Source organism: Emydura macquarii, unplaced genomic scaffold (genome assembly GCF_026122565.2).
Source record: "Emydura macquarii macquarii isolate MOO-44397 ecotype Brisbane River unplaced genomic scaffold, CSIRO-AGI_Emac_v2 contig_1451, whole genome shotgun sequence".
Classification (NCBI taxonomy): Eukaryota; Metazoa; Chordata; order Testudines; family Chelidae; genus Emydura; species Emydura macquarii.
Window position 1 is genome coordinate 19,318,845 of NW_027131588.1, and position 26,623 is coordinate 19,345,467.

Here is a 26,623-nt window from a genome sequence, read left to right on the forward strand (position 1 = left end):
CAACTCAAGCTGTTACTATTACAGTCTTAATTTTATCTACTGGACGCAATGTTAGAGGCTCCAATTCTGCAAGCAAATCAATGCAGTCAAACCCCAGTGCAAAGCCCCACTGAAGATATGGGTGCAGGAGCGTGTTTGTGCAGATGCAATTGCAGGAGGAGGGCCACAGTTCCCACGTACAAAAGCATTTAATTGTTTCTTCAAGGTATTTTTATTGCCTATATATTTTGAAGCAATTACCAATGTAAATAAAAACACTAAAAAATCTGGGCATATTGTACTTCACGTTGCGGTTGCAAAAACGGGGTAGCATCTTCCATTGTCCTTTATGATCATTGCTATTTACAATAGTAATGTACCATCTGCATTTGGAGTTTGCATCGAGTGCAACATCTGAAAATCTGACTCCCAGTCCCCAGGAATTAATTTTGTTAGGCTGGCTCTCATTGTCAAGCTTAAGTGACCGCAAGAGCAACACACCTCTACAATCATCTCCAACATGAAACTGTGAGCCAGATGTGTAACAGGATAAGGCAGCAGGAAATGTTTCTAGTCTGAGTATAAAGTATCATTCACGTTCTACTTACTATCTTTCTATCTTACTATGTCTTAAGGACGTGGTCTATCATCAGAGGAACCATTTTGTGAAGGAGAAGCTGTAATATGCTATTCCTCATGGTGGATCCCTAGAAAAATTCTGCAAAATGGATGCAACTACATCCTAGGTTCAAACCTGTCCTAGTATATCTGTTTTGTTGATTTTGGTTTTGCTCATGGTTCTTCCAGAATCTTCTGCCTTTCCTCACGTTGTTTCACCGTGTGGCATTTGTTGTAATAAGTTCAGATTTTACACTGTTGGAAGCAAAAAAACAGGCTAAAAAGTAAAGAAAGCAGACCAGGAGACTTCTACAGGTAGAATGAAGTGTGTAGATATCACTAATAAGCTACCAAATTTCTGACAAATGTGAGGAATCTATTGTTCTTGCTACTGCCCTTCTTTCTGCACTCTTAAGTGGGCATAGCAACTATATAGAGAAAGGGATGCAGGTAAATGAAAGCTATGCATATTAGCAGGAAATAGAGAAGGTAAATAAATCAATGAAAGGTTTGCAGCAGGAGCTGGGAAACTGGGTAAGATGGACCAAAAATTTTCCTTCACACCTGTGCAACCACCGTGAAGTCAATGGGATTGTATCAGTGTAAGTAAAGGGATAATCTAATCCAATAATAATAATAAATAATATCACCTATTTTTTCACATACAGTGAATAATTTCAAAGCTTGAAAGCTTTGGTATTTTGAACAAACATTGTTTTCATAGAGTTTATTAAAAATAAAAGTTTAAGATAAACATGGTCAATAAACAATTTAGAAAAACAAAGGTGAAAAACATTCCTCTTCAAATTATTTCACAGTAAACAGTAACACTAAACTGTACATTAAAAACGCTGCCCTAAATAACAAAATGTAATGGGTACATTAGCAGACTGAGTGGAAAATTACTCTCTCATTCATTTAGTCAGTTAAATAATTATCTTCTGAAAAGAAAAATATATTTTAACAACCTAGACAATAAGTTAAACACAAACACATATACAATATTACAATCAGATATTTATAACATTCTATTTTGCTTAGGGGATGCACATTTTTGTTTTTGCCACCAGCCTCTTTCCAGCTACAAATGCAAAATCACAATTTGTGACAAGACTGCAAATTTTCTAACCTGGCGCTATCTTATCTTTCCATTCCAAAGCTCTATCACATTGTAAAAACAGAGCAACTGTACCTTATTTAACAACACAGTTCTGCATAACACAGGGCTCTGAATAATACAACCATGAAAAGGAGATTGGCTTTAGGCCCTATGTAAGAACAACAAAAAAGAATGCAAAAAGTACCACCCGAGAACTCATCTCTTCAAAGACTCAATGCTTCACCTCATCAAGTAAAAACATTACCAGGATTTAACTTCTTTCCCTCCCCAATTTGGCCACACCACTGAAGTTTTTGTAGCGTTTAAAAAGCCAGTATTAATTAAGGATGTGACAAATTCATTTTTTAAAGTACTTGCCAAATACTGAATAATGTATTCCAGTATTCAGTGGCAGGAGAGTTCTGGAACCAGGAGAGTTGGAAGGAATAAAGTGTGTAGTGCACGCTGTAAATATCAGGGAAGCCCCAGGGTGCACGTGGAATGGTACTGCAGTAAAACAGCCACTCAGATGCAGCTGTGTTAGCTACTCAAAACTGTATTAACTTGGATACACATACCTCAAAAATTCAGTACTTCTATATACACTGAATACAAACCAAAGATTTGTCCTAACTGTAGCCGGTAACTGATAGAAAAGCTGACTTGTAGATAACCATCGTACTCGGGGGGTGAAAAATCTGGACTACAGCCTTATTACACAGATATAAAAGCATCACAACTGCTTAACTCCTTGACATCGGCACCATGAGTGCTCCAGGGTTAGCGCCAGTACATTTGGCATTCATATGTCATTAACAATCCCAGAGGTCTTCATCTCGCCCACTGAGAAGAAGCTGAACAAATGAGTGTCATTTAGCTTCACTGATTTCACTTTGGAAGTACTCTTGACCCATCTCACTAAATGGATTCAAGCACAGGTTCAAACAGAAGCTACTATTCAGCAAGTAGTAATGAGAGGCGATTCAGTCGTCAGATTTTTAAATCCAGTGATACACCAGCGGTAGCCTTTTGATCAGACTATATCTAATATATTAAATCTGAGGGAGGAATTGACAACTATATACAAATTAACAGCTTGAGTTTACACTTAAAAGATGAGGGTAGTGGTTCTCAACCTTGTCCATACTATGACCTCAAGTGACAACCACAAGAACAAAAAACTTTCAGGACTCCACTCCCAACTCTAAAGAAAGGAAGGGTGATTATGGCCCCACTCCCAGCCCCAAAGCCCCTGATGGGGAAGAGGGGCGCGGACAGGAGTAAGGGGGTGAGGCAGGGTAAAACGTTTGAGGACCACTGCGCTAGGGGAGGCTTCAGATCAATCTATCTATCTATGTAAGGTATTTCTACGGTGCCCATCACTCTAGTATCTCAGTGCTGAATTTCTAAGCAAATTACACACTTCCCCACACAAGGCAAAGCAGGCTAAGCCATTTGGTCTGGGTTCAAGTTTAATTTTTTCCTATCTATATCCCCACTGCAATCTTTCTTTTCCCTTCCTTTTGTACCTTTTCCCTCTCAGCTAGTCTTCTTCTCAGTTCACTCATACTACCTTCATTCTCTTTCTTTAGCTGTCATAGAGAAGGCCTGATGTAAATGTCATGAATAGTACACACACCACCTACTAAGCAAAAAAGAATTAAAGATCTCCTTAGGAAATGGATGAAAACTGATCAGAAAACTGATCTTGACACCTTGGGGTGAGGAATACTAATCATGGATAGGTCCAATGGTACCAAACACATTCTGGTTATGTCCACGTGATCAGTAGACTTGAATGACATCATCCCATTCATCAACAGGCCAGATCCCATTGTACTGAACATTGGATGGAGAGCTTTTCCAGTCCCACATCTTCACAGGTATCTTCCAGTCCTTGCCGTAGTTGGCCTCCACATACTGGAGGGTTTCACAAGGCACATGTACCTTGAGTTCTACAAACTCAGTCCAACACAGTGTAAACTTCGGAAACAGGTATCTACGTTACAATAAGAGAACACAAGAGTTAAGACTCAAATGTAGGTATGATATTCAGTAAAGAAAACCTTCGCAACCAGTACACCATTTGATTTTTAACATTATGAAGGAGGAGAGATCATGTATTGTGGCCAGAGGATAAGGAAGAGTCAAGGACATCTGCATTTCAGTTCTTTCCCTGCCCATGACTTGCCGCATGGCTTTGGGAGATTCACTTAACCTCTCCACATCCATTTCCTATCTGTGAAATAGGGATAATGGCGGCTTATCTACCTTACAGTGTTGTCATTAGGGTCAACTAGTTAATGTTTATCAGGTGCTTTGACATAGGAGTTTTATTATGGCTACATGCTCAGTACATTCTCCGATTGCGATTGCTTCTCTCCAGATGCAATGCCCTGAAAACATAAATCACACAGAAAACCAAACGTGCCATGGGGTGCCACAGTCAGACAAATTGCAAGCCCTGTATAGACTGCTCCTCCCTCTTCTCACACCCCAGCAATCCCCAGGTGATCCAATGGACAAGGTACAGGCCAGGGAGCCTAGGTTCTACTTCCAACTTTGTCACTGGTCTGAGGTGCAAACCCAGGGCAAGTTACTTCGGGCTAGATAATCCTACAAGCTGACCTGGACGAATAGTAGTTTTGCAGCCCCAGGAGCAGCACAGAGACTGAATTGTTAGTAAGTCACAATTTGATCCCCACTTTCCCTTCTCTGCTGGCTCACTTCTGATGTCCAGTGGGAAAGTGGGAGGGAAGCCAGGTCTCCACTCACTCTCTACTACTTGCATGAGAGGAGAAGTAACAGCCCCGTGGCAGCTACTTCACGCTTCTTATACCCCCTTTCTCTCCTGTGTCAACATGCAGCAAGGGTCACAATCTGGCTCTTAAATGCTCTGTACCTCAGTTTCCTCCTCTGCAAAATGACAATAATGACAGTCACCACCTTTGTAAGATGCTCTGAAATCTAAAGGTGGGAAGTATAACAATGTTTTTTTCTAGTCAGTCTGTATGTTTGGAGGAAACCCTTAATTCTAGTAGTGGTAGGAAGCATTTACAAACTATAGCACATGGGTAAATAGCAATCACAGGGGAAAAGGGTTAAGATGAACAGTAATCCTGGAGTAAAACTAACTGAAAAGAGAGCGTCTGAGTCCTCTCTAGTCCTTTGGAGAAAAAAGTTGTTTCTTACTAATAGTATTCAAGAATTTCATGGGTTTTCCCTCACGCTGGAGAAGGCTGCTACATCAAGTGGCAATTTTCTATTTCCAACTCTACTACTACTTCACTCGGTGACCTAAAGAAGTTACCTCATCTCTCTCTCTCTGCATACCCATCTGTGAAATGGATTTAATAATTACCTAACTCAGGGGGTGCTGTGTGACTTAATTCATTAATGTGTAAAGTTCTTAGAGATCCTTTGACAGAAGATGCTATACAAGTGCACAGAACTATGATGAGTCAAATCTGAAAGCAAGTGGATAAAACACGGTTTTAAAAAAAAAAAGAAAGTTTCTACCTTCCCTCAAACTGACTGATTAATGCATCTAAGTCCACTTTGGCTGTTGTTTAAGTATGGTGCCATGTCACTGACCAGCTGGTCGGTATTAAGATACTATTCCCATCCCCTGCAACCTCCGATTCTTGCCCCGCCCACTCAGATGAATGGAATAATTTATTCTACCAGATCTACCTGACTTCATCTGAGCAGACCTTGCACCTGTTCTTTTTTTAATCAAAAGGCTATCATGGGCCTGACTCTCCTTACACACACACACACACACACACACACACACACACACACACACACACACACACACACACACACACACACACACACACACACACACACACACACCATTGTACTTCTGTAGCAACTCAACTGCAGTCAATGAAATTATACTGGTACAAAATCGCAGTTTGATCCGAATGAGGACCCATATCTGGAGATGAGGCAGGATGTCAGTATCCACTGCCAAAAATACCAAACTCTTCACTCTTCCAAGGGAAGATCATTCCCAACATTTTCTATTCTGAATGGCTGGTGACAATGCTAAGTGTTTCTACAGGTGCACAATGGAGCAGCTAAAACTGAAAAAGTAGACAACTTTTAAATACAAAAAGTACTGGAAAGATTTTTCTTCCATAAAATACTTTCCCTTAAAAATTAGGAAACTATTTTTCTGGAGCTCAGTGAATTTTAAAAGTTGTTTTAAATCGTTTAAGTACACAAGAGAAGTTTTTATTCATAGTACTGTTGGTTTCTTTTTTATAAAGATGCATTCTTTCATTAATAAACACCACACGTCTAGGCCCAGATCCTGCAAATTTAACTTTGCATAGTGAAGAGATCTCACTGACTTCAGTGGGACTATTCATGTGCACAAAGTTAATCACAACATATTGGTTTGCAGGATTGGGGCCATATTCACAAAAGTGTCCATTCAAGGCATCTCTTATGGAGGTTCGGAAAAACCAGCTTCCCAAGAACAACATATGACCACATGAAAAATGGATACTATTCTAAAAAATTAAAACAAGATGTGCTAAACGTAACTGCTCAAATACTTTGCTTTCCTTTCCCACATCCTTCTTCTATATTTTCGCTATTCAAAGTATATTTTTCTTGGAGTACAGATCCTGTTTTCATACAAGACTTTAAAGCAACAAGATCACTTCTAGTATGACATAAATAACTGGCGAGCATTCTACACCAGGCATTTACTCTGTGCGGTAAAAATGACAAACTCTGATCACACCAGTTCCCTAATAGAAGTCTGCAACAAGTCCTAGTACAACACACTAGTTAAGGAGCAACACTCCTATGCTGCATGTCAAATTAAGAGTATCTCAAATGCCAGTATAAAAGTTGCTGCTCCTCAACCAGCTGCAACGGTCCTTATAGTTCAGAGGCAAAAACTTTGTTAAAATACTTAGCTGTAAATAATTATACAACTATAATTGTTCTAATAAAATGTTACTAAATTAATGTTTGAAAGTGAAGAAATTCATTGTGTTCCTATACTAATATTATTTACCCTAATGCTTAATTTTTTGTTAATTTCCCAAGGGGATTTATCTGTTTAGTTGGTTGATTTAAATCTAATCTATTTTATTGTTTCTACTATGAAATATGAAGTTGTTGCTCCACCACAGTAATTTCAGAGCTTCTAAATTCTGCAGCATTCACGCCCAAGCATAAAAATTCTGGTATTACCACCACTTATTCTTGAAAAACAGTAAATCCAGAGATCATTTATTGTATGTCCATACAGTTCCAAGGGCTCAGCCCTAGTCAAAGTCACTGAGAGTTACCGCATTATAAAACGTCAAATATGAGCTTTGTCTGCTAATTTCTGCAGCAGTAACTCTGTAGCTTCTAAACTCTATAGTTGTCCCTTTGATGTTTAGAAGCTCTCCCATCTGCAACTCTTGTATAATCTGTAGGAAGCTTTGTTTTTAAGGTAGTAACAATTCTTAGAAACGCACTCCAAGATAAAGAATCAGACTCTAGCATGACTTACAAAGAATCACTTCTGTCAAGATTGACCAACCCCATTTCCTCCCCTGTTCCACAATCATTTTGAAAAGATAGAGGGCTAAAAAGTGAAAGCACTTAATTGTGGTGTGTATCACAGCCCTTAAAGTCAGGAGTGGTTAATCATAATGTTTAACAGCAGAAAAAATATCTCCTTTTGAGGAGGTATTTAATACAATGGAAGTGAGTGAAGTGAAGACATTCTGAACAGGTACATTCGGTTACTGCTCAAAGCTTTTCTTAAGCAATAAGATTAATTTGCATGCTTGTTTTGTATATAATAGATATAGTTTACTGTACCTAGAAAGCACCTCTTTAGGATTTAAAGTTTTCATTATATTTATCACTTTCTAACCACACCTGACTGTCACAGACCAAACTTCCACACCAACCTCTCTCCCCAATACTATTTAAAAAGCAGAAAAAGGATGAGAACAATCTTATTTTTGTCTTAATCTGTGAAAGCTGGAACATATATCCAAGAGTGCAGCACCCAGGGCACAGCATTGGAGCATGAGTTCAAAGCCAACCTCGAGTCTCACAATTGGAGGCATTATACCTTGCGCAGGGAGAAAAAGCACTGCTTATATGCCTCCAATGACTGCTGCACACACATAATTTTGGATGAGAATATCAGTTCTTTTGGCAAGAAACTGGATGTCACAATGCAGGTATGGCACACATGCAAAGCAAAAGGAAGGTGATTTAATGGTCCAAATGGTTGCTCAAAAAGAAAATATGGGTGAAATCCCCCATAACCCTACACGGAAAACACACAAACCAATTCTGCACTGGGGAACTAGTAAGTGTGCTGTTCTACTCTGGGAAGCATATGCAAAAATGGCACCTTTCTTACTCAACAAATCTGTTCCTTTCGTTTATTTATACTCCTGTCTTCTCAGTTTAGTGACTACAATAACTTTTGACTGCCCTTTACTTATTACCCCTGCAGAGTCAAGACAGCTGAGAGCGCTGTGGAGACTCCTTCTTGTGCATCAGTGTTTGCTAAAGTTTCAATTGGCCACATATGTGCAAATGCATTGAGGGCAAAACTGGAAGATCACATTATATAGGTGTCTGAGGTCTTAATTTGGCCTGCACAACCTTTATCAGCTAGAAAGAACCCGGTCCGACTCTCAGAGCCCAAGCTGAGTTTGCTCGGCTGACTGATTACATAAGAACACAAGAATGACCATAATGAGTCAGACTCAATTGTCCATCTAGGCCAGTATCCTATTTTCCAACAATAGCCAATGTCAGATGCTTCACAGGGAATGACCAGAACAAGGCAATTATTGAGTGATCCATCCCGTCATTCAGCCCCAGAGTCTGGCAGTCAGAGGCTTAGGGACACCCAGAGCAGGGGTTGCCTCCCTGACCATCCTGGCTAACCACTATTGATGGACTTATCCTCCATGAACTTAATCTGCATGAATTTAAACCTACGCTTACCTGCATATTTGATACAGAAATCAGCAAGACACTATAAATGGGTTCCAAGTTTCCTAAGCCACTTTCATTACAGGAGCATACTTTAAACAATACCAAAGACATTTGACAGTAATGGCCTGTAACACACTAGAAATGCTACTGTGAAATGTATTGTTGTGGACCATTACTGCAGAATCTCAATGAGTTGGGTTATTTTGCAAGGACAGGTGAACCTCCTGCCATAATCTCTAATCACATATAGTTGACTGAAACGTCATTGCTACAAAATAAATACAAACAAGCACCTGAAGGAAAAAATTGTAGGTTTGATTCCCCTTTTGCCTTTTAATTAAACTAGTTTGCCTTAGTCCAGATGACATCTGTATAATGATTAGATTCCAAGGCTACTGCAGATTTTCAAAGAGCACGCTGACAATGCTGAATGTAACACCAATCTGATGCAACACAAATGTCACTATTTCTCTTCCCATTTCTCCAGCCCTCATTATACAAAATCTCTACAAATTCCTTTCTTCCTTCTTGTTTAGAGAACAAAGTTGAATGCCAACTGTTATAACTACTATTTCTACAACACTGCCAGTACAGTAACACACAGTATATAATAACCACATCTAATGCTGTAACAACTTGTTCAGCTAGTTTCCCCTTCAATAGATTGGAATTTTATTCATACTTAAATTTCTTGCCCGATTTGGCTTGAGTTCCTCCATTCCATACATGGTCATCCTCTTCATAGAAGAAAAAAATATCAAGTTTCACATCATCTTCTCCCTGAAACGAGAGTTCCAAGCTGTCTTCTACCTGAGAGAGAGACAAATACACCGTATATACTCATATAACCATCAGGAAAAAACAACAGATGGTTGTGTGTGATTTATTTGGACTGTCATGTTACAGGGAAGTAATCGCCTTGTTCCAATCTCTAGTGTCTCCCTCTAGTGGACTGAAAAAGATACTGCAGAATAACCCTCAGTGAAGGGAAAAGTGAAGGGTGAAAAGAAAAAAAGCATCTGATCATCAAGGAAACCCTTTAACAAGCCCTCTCCAAGAAAGCAATTGCTCAGTAAGGCTATAGAGGACCAGTTTCCATAGCTCTATCCTGTGTACATTATATTTGCCACACTGCAAGTGTAACCACATTTCTTCAGCCAGATCTCACAGCAGGAGTACTTTACTAGAACTCAAAATATAAAACTGATGTAAATCATGCATAAGAGCCAAGAGAGTCCAATTTGAGGAAGAGATGGATTCTCACATAAAAGAGAATACCCTCAATGAACGACTTATTAAAAGGAGTCCATATTTAACGTTCCTTCCTTCTCGAATGCTACGTCCACTGGCACCAGCTAATGATGAATCTCCTGAATCCAAGCTAACCTAAGACATGGCTGCCTGTGAGCTCACACACTGACACAGGGTTGCATATAGTCCCTGATAAAACACTTAAAGGTATGCAGTTTTATAATTACATTTAATGAACAATGAATGTTATTTTTTAACTCAGAAGTCTTCTTCCTCTCTGTCAGAGACCTGTGATTTTATCTCACTGCTCCACCGTGTGATCCTGCACTGTAGCTGCCAACCCTTTGGAGCCTAACAATGCTATTTCTTGAACTATCTGGGGTCACCGATGGTCACCCCGAGGTAATCCTCCTGCAGCCCTTCCAGCCCCTGCTGGCTCTAAGAGCAAGCCTATGCAGAACAATACCCTATAAGCAGGCCAAATCAATATCAAAAGAATACAATCCACTTTCATATTTAAGGTTCTCCAGTGACACTAACACACAGCTAGAAATCCTTTTAATTTATTAATATATACAGAGTAGAATTCAGAGGCAGGATCAGGATTTCATTATGAAAGATGATGTACAAAACACACATTCCTCTTGTCCCCCCCACCCCTGAAAGTGTATGAAGTCAATGAGTTTACACATGGGTAAATTAAATGTACACAAACATATACAGGCTCAAGGCCTACGAGATCCTCTCTTATGACAACTATTTTTAAACACTTCCAGACAACCGGAACCTCAAGAAAGATGTTATGACGAAGGTAAAGTCCACAGTTCAGATTTGTTACCCACTAACCTTGCCAAACCTGTGCTTCAGTGGTAGTCCTGCCTTCTGAAATGCTGGAATAATATCAGATTGATAGTCTTGTATGAAGACCCCTAAATCCACATCTTTGCTGTAAGGAATAATATTGCACTGTCTATACCAGCCTAAAATGGAAAAAAAAAATTAAATCAGTCACATGGTGAATACACAGTCAGAGCTGAAACAAGGTAAGAATGAAGTGTCATGTGCCACTCACTAGCTGAGATATCTTTGAGAAAGGCCACCTCACAGACTTCTGTTCCCCCTACAGAGACACCTGGCTCCAAAGGGCATGGAAAGCTACTTTACTCATGGCCAGCTGTCTTCTCTGGAAAAGTTAGGATTGTGAGGGGGCCTATCACCACTTCTAAAGAATTAACGATCCCTCAATCTCTTCTAAAAGTATGTTTTCTAACTTACACTTTTTAAAGAAAATCATTCCTGGTCTGAGCCCTTTATGACAAATTTAATCTAATATTTATGAAGTCACAATTCTATTTTTAAAAATGAATTACTTCATTTCAAATACTAGCTATTTCTGGGATGTAAATGCCTTCCTGCTGCTGTTGGAAAATAGTGAGACTAGAAACCAGACAGGCTCCCCCACCCCCTTTTGTTTAAGCCAATTGTAGGTAACGACTCATCATAAAAACGACATTCCATTTAAAGGCAAAAATAAACCCTAATATTTAATGAAATGCTAACATACAAGAATGATTAAATCTGGGGTTATAATCTACTTTGGAATCTAACATTCTCTTTTGCCTATAATGAATTTCGGATATTGCTTTCAACCTTGATATAGTCAATAGGTTACCATATCTGCCCCCATATTGAAGTTTTATAAATAATTTAATCACACTAAACACCAAGTCTGTCTGGGATGCAGGTAAATCTGGGACTAAAATAAAAGATAACTGGGAAGTATGATGCCTCTGTATTTTCTTTCAAGTACCTTTACAGATTATTAGTAGTAACCTGGTCCTGGCAAGCTGCTGAGAGCTTCCTGAGAGGTGTTCAGTGTACTGAAATACTACTGACTTAAACGGAAATGCTCAACATTTCATATGATGTGTGCCCAGCATCTCAAATGGCTCCTGAAAGGAATCTTAGAAATAAAACCGACACTGCTTTATTTTATTGTAGTTTGTGGACTCCCCCCTCTTGATTTAATAGTGAAGTTATTTTAACTGCACTAAGGTACTGGACTTCTGCATCACACACCTATCAGATACCACTTACGAACCTGATGCAACCTCAGCCACCACACTGGAATTAAATATGACGAAATGTTTCAGATTTTGAAAGGCGCTTCAATGGGTTTGGAAAGCAATACAAGATAAGCACAAATACTTTACCAAGGCACGTTCCACTGCTCAGCCAGAATCTCACTCCTAAATTATTTAAGATCAGGGCAGCCAGATGCAGCAATGCTTTTGCTTTTTTCCTGAACTCCACTGCATCAAGAGACGCATCATCAGGATACAGCTAAAGGATTAAGGAACATTAAACTACTTTCAGACATAAATGCACCTTACCTTTGAAAATGTTCTAGTTTTTTTTTTTTGTTTTTTTTTTTTAAAAACAGGCAATTTTTTTCCTCACGATCTAACCTCTTTTGATTAGTCTCTGGACATTGTCCACACCCCCACCTTGTGGCTGTTTGGGCAATAAGAAATGAGAAAAGTAAAATTTAAATGCCTATACAATAAACTACCCTCTCTTTGTTACCTTTTCCAAACTGATAACATGTAAAAGTCAGTACTGACTTGCTACTGGAATGATCCACACCTAAACCAAAAAGATTAATGTATATACTAAAGAAACAAAATATGTAAATGATGTGATTAAACCTCTGCAATGCTTATACTTTTCAACAATAATGCATACTGAGCCTGGTTCTGTTCCCTAAAGTCAATCACAAAACTCCAATGGATACCAACTGCGGACAGAACCGGGCTCACTGCAATTATTTTAGCACATATTTTACTATTTGTTTGGTGCCACCAAGTGTTAAAATTGTGTAGTGAGTTCCAAGTTTACACTAATTTCAGTTGAGACACAGTGATTTAAGAGTAGCAGTGCATTTTCAGGTTATCAGAGCACAAGCAAAAAGGTCTCCATCCCATACTGGGATAACTCTTGTACCACCTTCTCCCCCCATCCCCATCCACCCCCACACAAAAAAAACCCCTTTTTATTAAAAAAAAAACAAAACAAAAAACTCTGAACAAGGTTAAAAAGATTCGGTCCAAACAATCACTTCAAAAAGTTACAACCACCTGAAAAAGGGAGATTTTGCATAAATGTACTCCCTCAAATTTAAGCATAATACCACAAATGTCGTGCTGTAACGCATGACCAATCCTACTGTGACCAAAATTAAAACAATTACCAGAACACTGGGAATCTGTGCTTAGAACTGCTACGCAGTAAAACCTGTACACAAAAATATTCAGGGTCTGATTTTTATTTACACCAAGGTTGCTTTATACAACTCTGACAGAGCAAAGGGGCATTAAAGTGGGTGTAAATTTATATAACAACTTTTCTGTTCTTCACATGATTTTAAATGCAGAGACAAATGCATCCAGCATAGAACATAACAGATGAAACATCTTTAGTTCTTAAAGAGAAAAAAGTTCTAGTTAGATGCTCCACTTAAAAAAAAAATTGGTTTCTTTTCTTTCTGAGACTGAAGACCCCGATGCTGCACTTATGCATGTGTTTAACTTTAAGAATATGAGTAGACCATGGGCAGAGTTTGGGGGGGCAATACTCCCCCAAATGTATGATGATTTTTTAACTCCTGCCCTCTGTGCCGCCCGGCGCTATCCCCCAGCTAGGTGTCCTGGCCTCAGTGGCATACCGAGGAAGGGGGCCAGGCCCCAAGGTGCTGGCCTGGGGGGGAAGGAACGGGGTACCAGCTGGGCCCTCTTCAGAGAAGCCGCCCCCCGCTGACATCCCCGCATGCTGACCCGGCACACTGACCCTACTCAAGCCCAGCACGGGGCTGGAGGCGGAAGGGCCGGATCAGTGCGGCCACCGGGGATGTCAACAGGGGAGGCGGTTCCTTCGAAGAAGGCCTGGTCAGTGCCCCACCCAGGCTGGTGCCTGGGGACATGGCTCCCTCCCTCGGTACACCACTGCTCCCCCAACTGGCAAAGCCCCCTGCCCAGCTGCAAGAGCCCACTCCCCAGCCCAAGGCGCAGTGGCGTACCAAGGAGGGAGGTAATACCCCGAGCATTGACCTGGGGGAGGGCGCCGGCCAGGCCCTCCTCAGAGGAATCACCCCCTGGCCCTCTAACATGCCCGCTGTGCAGACCCAGCTCCTCCACCTCCAGCCCCACGCTGGGCTCTACTAGGGAGCCGCGGGCTGGGTTGGTGCAGCTGCCGGGAATGTCAGCGGGGAGGGGTGATTCCCCCCACCTAGGCCAGCATCCGAGGGCATGGCCCCTCGGTACACCACTGCTGCCGCATCCACCGGCCCCACAGGGAAGTGGGGGAGAATGGGAAATGAGCCTGCAGACTCCCCCCACCATGTTTCCCTCATGCGACACCCTAACCTCCCTACCGCTTGCTCCCCCAAATTAAATATTCAAACTCCATCTATGGAGTAGACCCATTCAAGTCAAGCACACACAAGTGTTTGCAGGATCGGGGCCTGTCAGTAGAAATCTACTTTAGTAATTGGGCAGTTTCCTCTGAAATGTACTCACCTGAAAGAAAGCCCGAGCTTCTCTGTATCTGCATTCAAGAAACCTAGAGTGCGACATCTCCTCTAGAAATTGCAATGGATTTTTTGGAATCCGAACTTTTAAGTTGTCAATGGAAAGAAACAGTAGTTCTGGCCTGCAGTGAAAGAAATACATTATATTATCCTAGCCAAGAATCCATCATCCATGACTAATCAAACGCCACCTCTTCTCCTCTGGCCCAGGTTGTGAAGATCTCAAAACATGCAGAGCACTTGAGCAGTTGCTAGCTACATCCAAATGCGTTACAACTGATCACACACAAAAAAAACCCCTCGAGTACAAGATCTACAAAACTCTTCTCTTATGCCAAGATTTTCAAAATAGGGGCTTAATATTGGACTCCTAAATCCATATTTAGGCAACTGAATAAATTACTTTATTTTTTAAGTGTGCCTAATACCCAACAGCTCCCACTGAATTCACTGGGAGCTGCTGCTTGTTCAGAACATTTGAAAAATCAGGCCATTCCTTCAATCGCCTAAATATGGATTTAGGAGTCTGATATTAGCCTCTATTTTGAAAGTCTTGGCCCATACTAATAATTTAACAATAGTTTAGGCCTTCACGGCAACTGAAATGTTGAATGCCATTTGATAGTTAATGCCCTGGATTTTAAATGTTTATGCATATAGCAAATATAAGAGTCCAAGATTTAGAAGGGAAGCTTAGTAATTCAATCATTCTTAGCAAAATAAATAAATAAATAAATGTATTTCTCTCCCCCTACTGCCCCCCCCCCTTTTTTTTTAAACTACAAGTGTTTGTTTCTGTTCCGATTATTGTGACAATTTCAAGTAGCTTGCGGGAATATTATTCTCACAGTCGGGCGGGCTGTATGCATCTTGCTTTGCCAAGACTACAGCAAGCGTGTAGACTTGCCATTCCTTGTATGCTACTGAAACACTGCATAAGTGAAAGCAGTCTAGCTGTGGCTTAGACGGCTGTGCTTACAATACAAAGTACACATTGCTCTGGGAAGACAAAAATAGAAGGAAAGATAGAAAGAGAAATTGAGACACAAAGAGTCAAGTTACAAGAGTTCCAGTCAACCATTATTGAGCTCTTTATCAGTTTCCTAAAGGGCTGAAAAGTCATGCTCTTGTCCCAGTAATGTTACTCTATGCCTGTGGATTTCCCCCCCTCCTTCCTTTTTTTAACCTTTCCTCATTATAATTTACTATAATTATTTCAGACACTACTATTTTACTACATTTACTAGGTCTGATCCAAAGCCCACTAAAGTGAGTGAAAGTGTCCTTTGAATCAGGCCCCTATAATGAAAAAAAATAAGACAGTCACTGTACAGAAAATTTGAAGTTCACTTTCTCAAAAAACCAAAACTCCAGATCTGATCACCTCAGAATTATGGGAAAGTTCAGATCCGGACTACATGATTTTGACCAATTATAGCAGACGAGGCACGTTCATGGCAAGTTCCTATTTCAGTCAAGTATAGTAACTTTAAAAATGAAAGAGGCATAGTTTAAGCACAAGACTGAGGGCAAATAATATCCCAGCTCTGACACAGACTTTGCACATCTGACAAGGCAATTCACTTAACCTTGCTTCTTCAGCTTCCCTATTTGTACAGCAAAGATACTAGAACTTCCTACTTGACGGAGTGTTGTGAGGATTAATGTTTGTAAAGTGCTTTGAATATAAAAGCACTATAGGCTTGATCTCAGTTCCATTTAAGTCAATAGCAACACTTCCATTGCTTTCAATGGCGCAGGATCAGCCCATATGTTACTGCTATTCTGGCTGAAATTGCTTACATCCATTCAAGATTTTATGTTTTGGGGGAGGCATTTTGGTAAAATTCCAGTTGGCCATTTTTGAGGTAATCAAACCTGCAAAACCACTGGTTTTCAATAGTCCATATATAAGCCTCTAAATAAGTGGACCTAAATCTACTGCACCAGCAAAACCCCACATTTGTGCATAACTATGGGTTCCCTTATTTATATGCAGAAATATGGGGAAGAGCATTGACAAAATGGGTTCAAATGCATTTCTAACACAGCTATACTGGCATAAAAGAGGCCTCTCTTCAATATCCTTCCACATTAGTCACTAGGTACTGTTACACAGACTTTTGTTGCAAAGCTAGCCTCCCCTTTTTTCAGTGCTGAGAGTGTCAGAAAGGAAGTTTTCTGACCAAGTTTTGGCTCTGTAGCATAATACAAAATGTCTGGAAAGAGGTTACACTTCTTTAATACCAGATATTGCTAACGTGACAATCCCTATCTTGCCTGACATAGATTTACTTCAAAATATTTGAGACATAAGCTGACAAGCAGAGTCATTCAATTATCTTTACTGATGGCAAGTTGTGCTATTATACCTCTTTGGAAATCAAAATATCCTACTACAAACCAATGCTGGGTCGGCCCATTACTGGATCTCTCACGCCCAGGTTAAGCCACTTAACCTCTCTGCATCTCAATTTCTCCATCTGTAAATTGTGGAAAATACTTGTTTTACTATTAATATAATTGGATTTGTCACCATAAACTTTTGATTCACCTGCATTTTAGTGAACACATGAGATGAATTTTATAACTTGCCTTTTAGAACTGTGAATTACTGATTTTAAGACAGTGGCGGTATTTAATGTGCTATAATAGCCTTAAAACCTCCTTGTCTTCCTCCATTTTTAACTTACTTGTTGTAAGCTCCAGGGTAGCGACCAAAGTGTAGCTTTCGGAAAGGCACAAACTTTCTGTCCACATGTTGCTTCAGCCGCAACTGGCCATGCCAGACATAGTTACCATTCCTCTCATAAAAGACCACCAGGTGGATGGCATGAGCTGCCAGTCTGAAGATATAGTGGAGGGGAATTTCAGTCCCAGAGAGGTCATCCATTCCTTCCAAACGGGGGTCTTTGTTCTGTATCTTTAGCCACTGGAACCCCATTTTTTCAGCAGCTCTAAACAAGCCCATCTAAACATCAGAGAAACAACACTTATTGTGAAGAGGACAAAAACAAGACTTCAACACTAGGGCCAATTCTTCATGTACTTACGTTGCTCATGATTTACAACACACAACTTAGAACAGAATCAGGCCCTAGCTATTTCAGCATTTCTCCTAAACCTTAAAAAGACAGTAACCTCCTATGCACATTTTTGTTTTCTATTTGTTTTCTCTTCCCTAAATCCGTAACCTACCTTAACCAAAACAAGTAATATTTAAAAAAAAAAAAAAAAAAAAAGCTTAAATGTCCAGATTTCTTACAGTTTTGTGGTGTACAATGAAACCTCATGATGAATTTTCTCTTTTGGTAGAAGCCCTGTAAATCATACAATATAAACTGGGAACTGAAACCTCTTCCATTACTTAGGGCTTGTCTACATGAACACTTAGGCCAGGTCTACAATACACACTTACATCAATAAAACTACATTGCTCAGAGGCATGAAAAATTCACTCTTTTGAGTGATGCAATTACCAACCTAATGCCTGGTGTAGACAGCACTATGTCGACAGAAGGGCTTTTCCCGTTGACACACCTACTACCTCTTGCAGAGGTGGATTAACTGCACCAATGGGAGAAGCTCTCCCGTTAGCATTGAAGCATTTTCGCTGAAACGCTACCGCTGCACTGCTACACGTGTAGACAAGCCCTCAGTTTGCAGCAAGCTGGGGTCTGACTCTACCCTGCACTAGTGGGCTGCACACCAAGTGGCAGAGTGGAACCTGCTGCAGTAACAGCATTATGTTTTGTATTAACAATTCTTTCATGTGCTTTAATTAGTCCCATTTCATAAAGGACTAGATCCAAGCACATGAACAAACTGTTGTGCTGTCAGCGTGGATCCTGTTGATGCGCATTGTGGCAGGCTAGTACAGGGTAGACTCTCACCCTAGCTTGCTGCTAAATGTTTGTATAGACAAGCCCTTCCTTAAATCCAACTCCCACTGAATGTTCTAAGAAAATTGCCCGTGTAAATATATACACAGATATTTTATTGGAATGATTATAATGATTAATGATTATATGAATGATTATAATAATTATAATATGAGGAGGATGAAACACAGAACATTTTGAAGTATTTGATAGTGGATGGAAAGATGTGAAATTTCTACCAAGGTGTGTAATTTGTTTGTTTTTTAATGGCTAGAGAGGTAGGATTCAAACAAGAAAAGAGAGAATACCAGGGAGCTGAGTACTTGCAAAAGACATCAGGAAGGGTAGAGTGTTTCATAGTAGAATCTACACAGTATCACAGAGATTAGCTAATTATTAATATCTAATTATAATCTCTGATTATCATAGCAGACAATGAAAAAGGAGAAAACCTTACTTCATGTTTCCATGTTTTGTCCAGTAGTGCAAATGTGGTGAAATCCCTTGGAGCACAGAAGTACTTGCATTCTGGGCTCTTGCCATCAGAAGAGCTGCTGAGCTGTTCAAAGTCTATATGAATTAATCCCAAAACCAAAGGATCGATGAGATACACTGGTACATTGTGACTGGACACTAAACCAAGAAATTTCTTAATCACGTGCTGTTTGGAAGAGCAAAAAATAAGAATCAGATCACCCTACAACTGTGTAAAAGTTAACATTTTAAAATTATGAATCCATTAGGAATTGATCTCTCCCAATAAGCCTTCTGCAATAGGAACAGAAAATGGAATAAGCACCAGACCTGATAGCATCGAAGGAGTTTGCAGAGTGAAGTGTGTCCATAAAAGAATAGGGTTCCTCCATGACACACATTTAGGAACAAAACCCTTCACTGACAGGCTATGCTTTATGTGCAATAGAGTGTGTGTGATGTAGTCCTTATGTGGACAGATAGGAGCTCTCATGTCCATACATTTTCAAGAATTCTAAGTTCATGTTTTGTGTTTCGGGCCAGTGCACTTCTCGCTTTACAGCAGAGCCCTCTACCGGAAAAAGTCAGGCCAGACTAGCTTCTGAGACAATGCTCATTAGCAAACAGCAACAAAATGAAGAGAGAAAACTCTGGGATTCGCAAAATGTATTGGCCTTTTTCATTTATGAAATAAGTTAACACAAATATATAATTTTCTTGAAAGCACAAATCGTGATATTTGTATGAATTAAAATTAAAATTCTTTACAAGACTACGTTAAAAAAAAACAGTCAACAGGTTTATAAGGTCATCTGAGCCAGTCAGCTTACAAAATGGTCACTCAAATTTGGGAGGAAGAGGAGTTTATAATTACACTTAGCAGATATTATCTGCCATAATAATATTTATTCGCCACTTTAGATCTTCAAAGCAATATACACGTATTAACTAATTAATTCTCATCAACATGACAGAAACATATTCTTCTTATTTTACAAATGTGGAAACTGACAAGAAGAGTGAAGGACTCTCTGATCATAAAATGTGCTCATGGTCGCACTATTTCACAGTGCCTTTTGCTGTGGAACAGGCAAAATCTAATCAGAAATTTTTATATAGTTATTTTTGAGGAGTGAGGGAGAAGAATTAGTAAGTGGATTTCATGGTTATCTTGAGCAAACTAGGACATTTCATCACTCCACTTAGTGGAAATGCACAATTCATGCCAGCTACCCTGTAGTAACTATGCTTTTTGTAATTTTATGGTTTCGGGTGGGTACAAGAGGTGCATTGCATTGGCGTACTGTGGGTCTCCGGCGCCCGGGGGCCAAGCCTGCATTTGCACCCACTCCCACCTCACGTGCCCCTCCCCCCACGCAGGGCAGGAGGGGTCCAGCACCATCTCACAGCTGCCCCAGGAAGGCGAGGGAGTCTGTACCTGTCGATGGCCACAAATGCAGGCTTGGCTCCATTGCCCTCTCACCCCCGCACCTACCCAATACACGGCCCTGGCCTCTTCCGCTCCAGCCCCACAGCCCAGCACCGGCTCGGATGGGGACAGCCTCACCCCCTGGCCTGGGGGAGAAGGGGGCAGCCCTTCACGACGCACCAGGGTGGGTGCAGGAGCAGCCACCCCTCAGCCTCCTGCACCCTCTGCCCGTCATGAAGGGCCAGCTCAGCGCCACATACTTACCCGCTGCTCCATCCGTGAGCTGGCTCAGACAAGGTGGCCTCACCCCGGCCTGGGGGTGAGGGGTAGACACCGGGCCAGCCCTTCATGACGCACTGGTGGTGAGAGGGTGCTGGATGGGCCGGCGCCTCCCGTCCCCTGCGCGTCGTGAAAGGCTGCCTGCCTGGCTCTGTGCACCCCACAGGCCAGCGCCCGGGGGCCTCCCCCCCACTCCTTCCTTCAGTACGCCACTGGTGCATTGTTCAGGCAAATATATATGTAGTGCACTCTGTTTGGACTTCAATAGGTCTGATGTTTTTAAGTATAAAAGCACTGTAAGGGCTAGATGCTTCAGCAAGATGATCAGTCTCTAGGAGAGTGATTTGTTAGCTTGACTCAGACATACAGATCCCTTCAATAAGATAAGCTCACATCTCCATGCAAGATTAAAATCAACAAACATTTACAGCAATTTATCGTACTGAGACAGCACTCAAAAGTTCACCTAATTTAACACTGCAGGATGTATTAAATCAATGACAAGCAAATGCCTTAATGTGCAGTTCTACTTTGAAAAGTGTCTCTGTAAAAATGGCATCACAGGGTTGCATGTTCATCTTACCTCAATGATTCCAGATCAAACGTGTTCAGTCAAGCGACTTTGCCCCACCATCCAACTACCAGCCCTGCAAATTGAACCTGGTGGCATTTGAACGTCAAACTATGTTTGTGTTTGGGTCACGCATTGTGTCCAATAATACAGATTCTGTATGTCACGTTCTGCCACCTGTAGAACACCACTGGCTTTAACAGGCATGTACCAGTGTAAGTGACAACAGAATGTAGCTCAACAAATTGAATTTAAGCACCAGCTCTGTAGGTGTTTCACAGGGAATGATGAAATCCATTCCCCTCTGAGCTCTGCAAAGCCAGCACAACTACTAGGAAAGTAAAGTACTAAAAGTATTACATTTTGTCATTCAGATCTGCCTCTGAATATCAGGGAGTAAATCTGTGGGAAAAGGAAGGTGTCATTTTTACAGTCACTTTTCACAGAGGAAATGTTCTTCAAATGTACACTTAAACAAGAGGTACAGGGAAATAGTGCAAAAGTCAAGAAGTTTCAGGAATTCAGAGAAAGTGAATAATGTAGGGCCTGATCTTGCAGGATGAAAACCGAGAAACAACTGCATTGAGCCACCAGCAGGACTGATGAGTATTCTGCTTTGTTACTAACAATCCAATAAAGCAGAGGTCTTCAATCTGTGGGAACATTAGGGGGACATGGCAGGACCCAGGCCAGCCCCGATCAGGGGCAGGGAAGGAGTGCCGCCCTGCTCTGCCCCAGCACCAACCACATCCCCTGCATCCTATTAAATAAGCTGGAATTCCAATAAGCAAAGCATTTCAATACTCAATTTGGAAGGACACAAAGGCTTGGATCAGAACATCTGCATCAGAAAAAGTTAGACAAAACTAGATCCCACAGAAATGTTTCTTAAGAGGTGTCTTGAGGACTACACCGACTTTCCAAGGTTCCCAAAGTCACAACCCTAGCTCAACACTATCCTTTCAAAAACAGGTAATTTCAACCAATGTTTTTAAATGCTTTGTAACTTTCCTCATCTGACAAAGGCATCATTTGGTATGTATAAATATTACACTGAACGGTGGTCCAGTAGAAGGCATCTTTTAGCTTGCCCAGGTTCTGTCAGGTGAACATGGCTGCAAACATTTCTGGTATAAAATTTAACCAGTAATGGCAAGGACTCTGGACAAAAATCCAAACAAAAATAGTTGCATAAATCCACACTGACTATCAACAATTTTTAAATGTGTGTCTTTGGATTCTTTGTGAAGGCTATTAAGAGTCTTACTATATTGTAGCATATACATAGAATTATGAACTGTAGTTAAAATAAACTATTTCTAAAAAGGTGGATAATTTGGTATCACCAGCCATCATTTTAACAATGCCACCGCTCAGATCTGCATTTTTTTCCCTGATGTTAAATAGCAAATTACCAATCTGAACCTTTTCTTTTAAGATTCAAAAAGTGATCTAGAGAAGTGGAGAGCAAGGCCTCCCAATGGCCTATTTAATCTGATTAATCTTTATGGTAGAGAGTGGAATTCAGAGGTAAGAAAACTTCAGTTCTTCAGCTTTGTTCTCCCCATTAGGTACCACCTTAATCAATTAAAAAGTTATTACCAAATGTCTCTGAGCACACTAAAAATAACTGTTGGCTGGCTCATGCAAATGAGTAGGTGGCCTCAGTCCAGAGAGAAGTTTACATCATTAAATTAATTAGTTGGCCCCTTTTGCTGAGACAACCAGCACAAGTTACAAGGATTGAACAGACATGGAAAATGACTTCTCTCTGAGCCCTGAAGCACCATTTATATTAAGCTTCAAACGGAGTTGAATGAACAATTTAAACACAGTTCCAACTGAACAAATTTCACTAGCCTTTGAAACCAGTATATTATATATGGGGGCACAGGCACTTTGGAGAAGCTTGCACTGCACTCCCATTGGTGTGCCTAAGTGTATTCTATGCATAAACAGAGGACTTCAGTGTTCAAACCCAACAATCTATTAAAGGTTATTTCTAGCTTCTGTTTTAGTGTCTTGGCCCAATTCTAATCAGGTTAAATTACATGCTGCCTATCTAACTTGTCCCTATTATTTTAACAGGATAAGTTATTCTTGACTTCCTGTATTTAAACTATTTTGTTATATTGATGGCACCATTACAATGGCTAAGTTGAACCCGCTTCTAGAATGGATTTCAGAAATGATGCCTATATGTAAAGCATACAGGGCCTGAACCTGAGGTAGCTGAGTGCTCACAATTCCCCTTTACTTTAATAATCATGTTCAGGGCAGTAAGGTCAAGGCCACTGCCATTTAAAAAACAAAATTCCCAATGACTAAACTGGAAGCAGAAGTGGGCCCATAATCTGCAATTGTATAAGAGTTCATTGATACAGAGGATACTGTATAAACAAACAACATTGTACATACCCATTGTGTACTGTCTTGTCCTGACTGGCTTCCTTTAACTTTTGAAAAAACAGCTCCATTCTAGCAAGGACAAGGACAAAAGACATTTTGAAAGCTAAGATGTCCCAAATGCTGGCTTTGTTTAGATTTATAATAGGAAACGTTACATATTTTTTCACAGTTAACACTTTATATTTCAAAGATTGTAGTTTTATATCACTTAAATATAACATGGAGTAAAAAGCATGACCAGTAGTATTCACTTAATATATTTAGAAGTATAATGCAAGGATTGTAGGATCTAGCCTTAGGTTTCCAAGTCAGAAGGCCAATTAGTAAAAAATTAATCTTGCAAATAAAAATGCATCAGTCACCATTTTCGAACATTAAAAATATACAAATTAAGAACTTAAATATCTTCTTTTAAGTTAAACTATATATTTGCTTAAATAAATGTTCATAAATGCAGTGTACTCTCCTGGTTAGCAAAAAGAAGCATCATATTTAGTTTAAAGGCTACATTTAGTTACAATCAATGTTTCAATGGTTACTAACCATTGAAAAATCAAGCTCTCTTTAGGAAAATAACTAAAGTACAAATGCAAAACACGATTAAAATAAATTTTTTAAATCAAGGTTTCTTATTTGTTGATTTAAATCATTATTAAAATCAGTGATTTAAATCAATCCACCCTGAAAAAGGAAGATGAAATAATGCCAGTAGCCCCAGAAGAACACTGAGGAAATGTCATACATGAGGACAGGTGCTGCAACCTGTCAAAGATATGACCCTTGATGGGTAAGTTTGAGAAGGAAGATATTTGTGTCAGAAGAAAATGTTTGTGTTAAAGCCTCAGATTCCTAGCTTCCTAATGGACAATGATTTCTAATTCACAGCCTTGCTGTGAACAGCATATAAGAAGTCAGACTGTAATGTCATGTAGCACTAAGACTTCAGATCGACTAAGGATACCCCCACCAAAAGAGCTAAGCCAGGTAATTAGATACCAACAGACTCTCCTTCTAATGGAGGAGAAAGTGAAACCATACTATTACCTTCAGTTCTTGTACTATGTTATGTGCTGAAATCTGGACATAAACCATGTAATCCTCAAGAGGCAAGATTTCACTTCTAGCAGCATCTTAGCTAATTATTGCCTTAATTTTCCCATTATGGAAAGATTATATCTAGCCACATGTACCTCTTGGTTCTCAATCAGAATCATAAAGACAGGAATTTACACTTGGTATCTAAAAAGCTTTACAATGAAGCAGGTTAAAGGTGACTGATTTTGAAGAATCAGTAGCTTCTTTTAATACTAACAAAACTATTGAAGAGGCTGCAAACAACAAATTGCGTTTAACTTTTTTGCCTCCCTAAACAGCATACAGAAACTCTCAACTGGCCTCGGGTTCCAACCCAAAACCATACGTCAGTCCAGGTTAAGTCAACGCGCATGCATCCGGGAAGTTTAAAAAAATCTTGTGATGTACCAGACTGAGTTCAAACTTGGAACCAGGCAAATTCAATCCACTGTCTGATTTCAAAAGTAAAGGCTTTGTCTGGTTGGCATAGTGGCTAGAGCTCAGGATTGGGAGTCAAATTCTAATCTCATCTATTCTATACTACCTACTCACTGTGTCCTCTTGGGTAATTTACTTAATTTTTGCATGTCAATTATATGGTAATAGCTGTCATTCTCACAGGGATGTTTTGAGGTATAATTAGTTAATGTTTGTAATGCATACCTAAGTGCTCAGTGCTATTTTTAAAATGTTTTTCCCTAAATTCAGGTCTTTAAAGTAATTTTTTTTTTTTACCTTTGGAGATAAGTAGTACTTATAATAGTATAACTGGAACAGGAGAAACACTGAACTTGTCAAAGTAAGAAGAGCCAAAACCACGTTCTTATTAATTCTCTGCATTAGTCTTCAGAGTTCACTTGATTATCATTTGAAAGCAGCTCAGTCTTTTTCATCTTTTCAGATTGTATAATACTTCTCTGCTTTTCTGTGAGCAAAGGAAGAAGGTCACTTAGTTTAAGACAATAAAACACATACAAAATCTACCTTTAATAATAAGGTACAACAGTTCTGAAAAGCCAATAGAAACTATAGTAAAATATAATTGCGTGAACATAAAATACTTACAGAATAAAAAAAGAGTAACATGCAAATTATGAGTAAATGAAACGGATGATAATCAGTGACACTGCTGGGTCCCTAACCCTTATCTTTGATAAAAACATATTTTAAACAAACAAAACCCCTTCAAACTGCAGCCAGTTTAGATGCAATCCTAACTATATAAGCAGGAATGGCATCTAGGAAAGCCGCTGGAGTGCGTAAACCATCAGAGCGCAAGGATCGTGTTTAATAAGGAACCATCCCGTACAGAAGGGGAAGAAATGCCAACCAAATAAGAGAGGCGACCTAAAGAGACTCATCGACTGGGGAGAGGAACAACTTTTGTTTTGAGACCATTTTGCTATTTAAAATAGTTAACTATAAAGGGAGAAAGAGGAAAGACAACAGAGCTACAACCATGGGAACACGCCAGCAGGATGGGGGACCAGGAAAGAGAGTGTTTGCCTCTTATTTCTCCTGCCACGTGACCAGATATGGGGGCAGTGACGGAGACTCCAGGGGCATTTCATTCTGGGAGCGCAAACCCTGCATTGGGGGAACCCCAGACCCTGCCCCGCATCAGAGGAGCTCCGAGACAGGCAGGGCGCAGAGCCGCGCCGCGCCCATCCCCGCAGCGCGAGCTGCCCCAAGGCCAACCCCGCTCCAGGCCCCGAGCGCGCCCCTCCCCCCGCGCCGCTCACCCCCACGCGCCCCCGGAGGCCGGGGCATGACCCGCCACGAGCGCTTCGCCTCTCCCCGGGGGGCCACGCTTACCCGACCCGGCCCGGCCTGAGGGCCCCACGGGGCGCCGGAGCGAGCCAGGGCGGCCCGTGGCGGGCAGGGCCTCGGGAACCCGGCCCGCGCCGCCGTGCCGTTACCTGGGCTGCAGCCGGCCGCCACCGTTGCGGCGGTTGGAGGGGGTGGTTTGCAGCAGCCGTAAAGCAGGAGCGCG

At 40.6% G+C, this 26,623-nt stretch overlaps 1 protein-coding gene across 1 annotated transcript; it reads right to left on the minus strand.

Annotated features, from left to right (window-relative positions):
• Window positions 1-638: 638 nt before the first annotated feature.
• Window positions 639-26,599, minus strand: FKTN (fukutin). Its single transcript, XM_067553285.1, has 10 exons — window positions 26,446-26,599; window positions 25,366-25,555; window positions 23,566-23,625; window positions 18,852-19,055; window positions 17,207-17,484; window positions 14,503-14,635; window positions 12,142-12,271; window positions 10,775-10,908; window positions 9,360-9,487; window positions 639-3,695 (listed from the first exon to the last, which is right to left on the minus strand). The coding sequence occupies exons 2-10, from the start codon at window positions 25,468-25,470 to the stop codon at window positions 3,482-3,484; spliced, it is 1,386 nt and encodes a 461-aa protein (XP_067409386.1). The 5' UTR covers window positions 25,471-25,555; window positions 26,446-26,599; the 3' UTR covers window positions 639-3,481.
• Between the last annotated feature and the right edge of the window lie 24 nt (window positions 26,600-26,623).

Excerpts from the sequence above, each read along its gene's own strand:
- FKTN (XM_067553285.1), bottom strand. The coding sequence starts at position 25,470 with ATGCAGAGAATTAATAAGAACGTGGTTTTGGCTCTTCTTACTTTGACA. Across the intron at positions 19,056-23,565 it reads GACAAGACAGTACACAATGG|CACGTGATTAAGAAATTTCT; the intron begins GTATGTACAATG and ends TCTTCCAAACAG. Across the intron at positions 17,485-18,851 it reads ACAAAACATGGAAACATGAA|ATGGGCTTGTTTAGAGCTGC; the intron begins GTAAGGTTTTCT and ends TCTGATGTTTAG.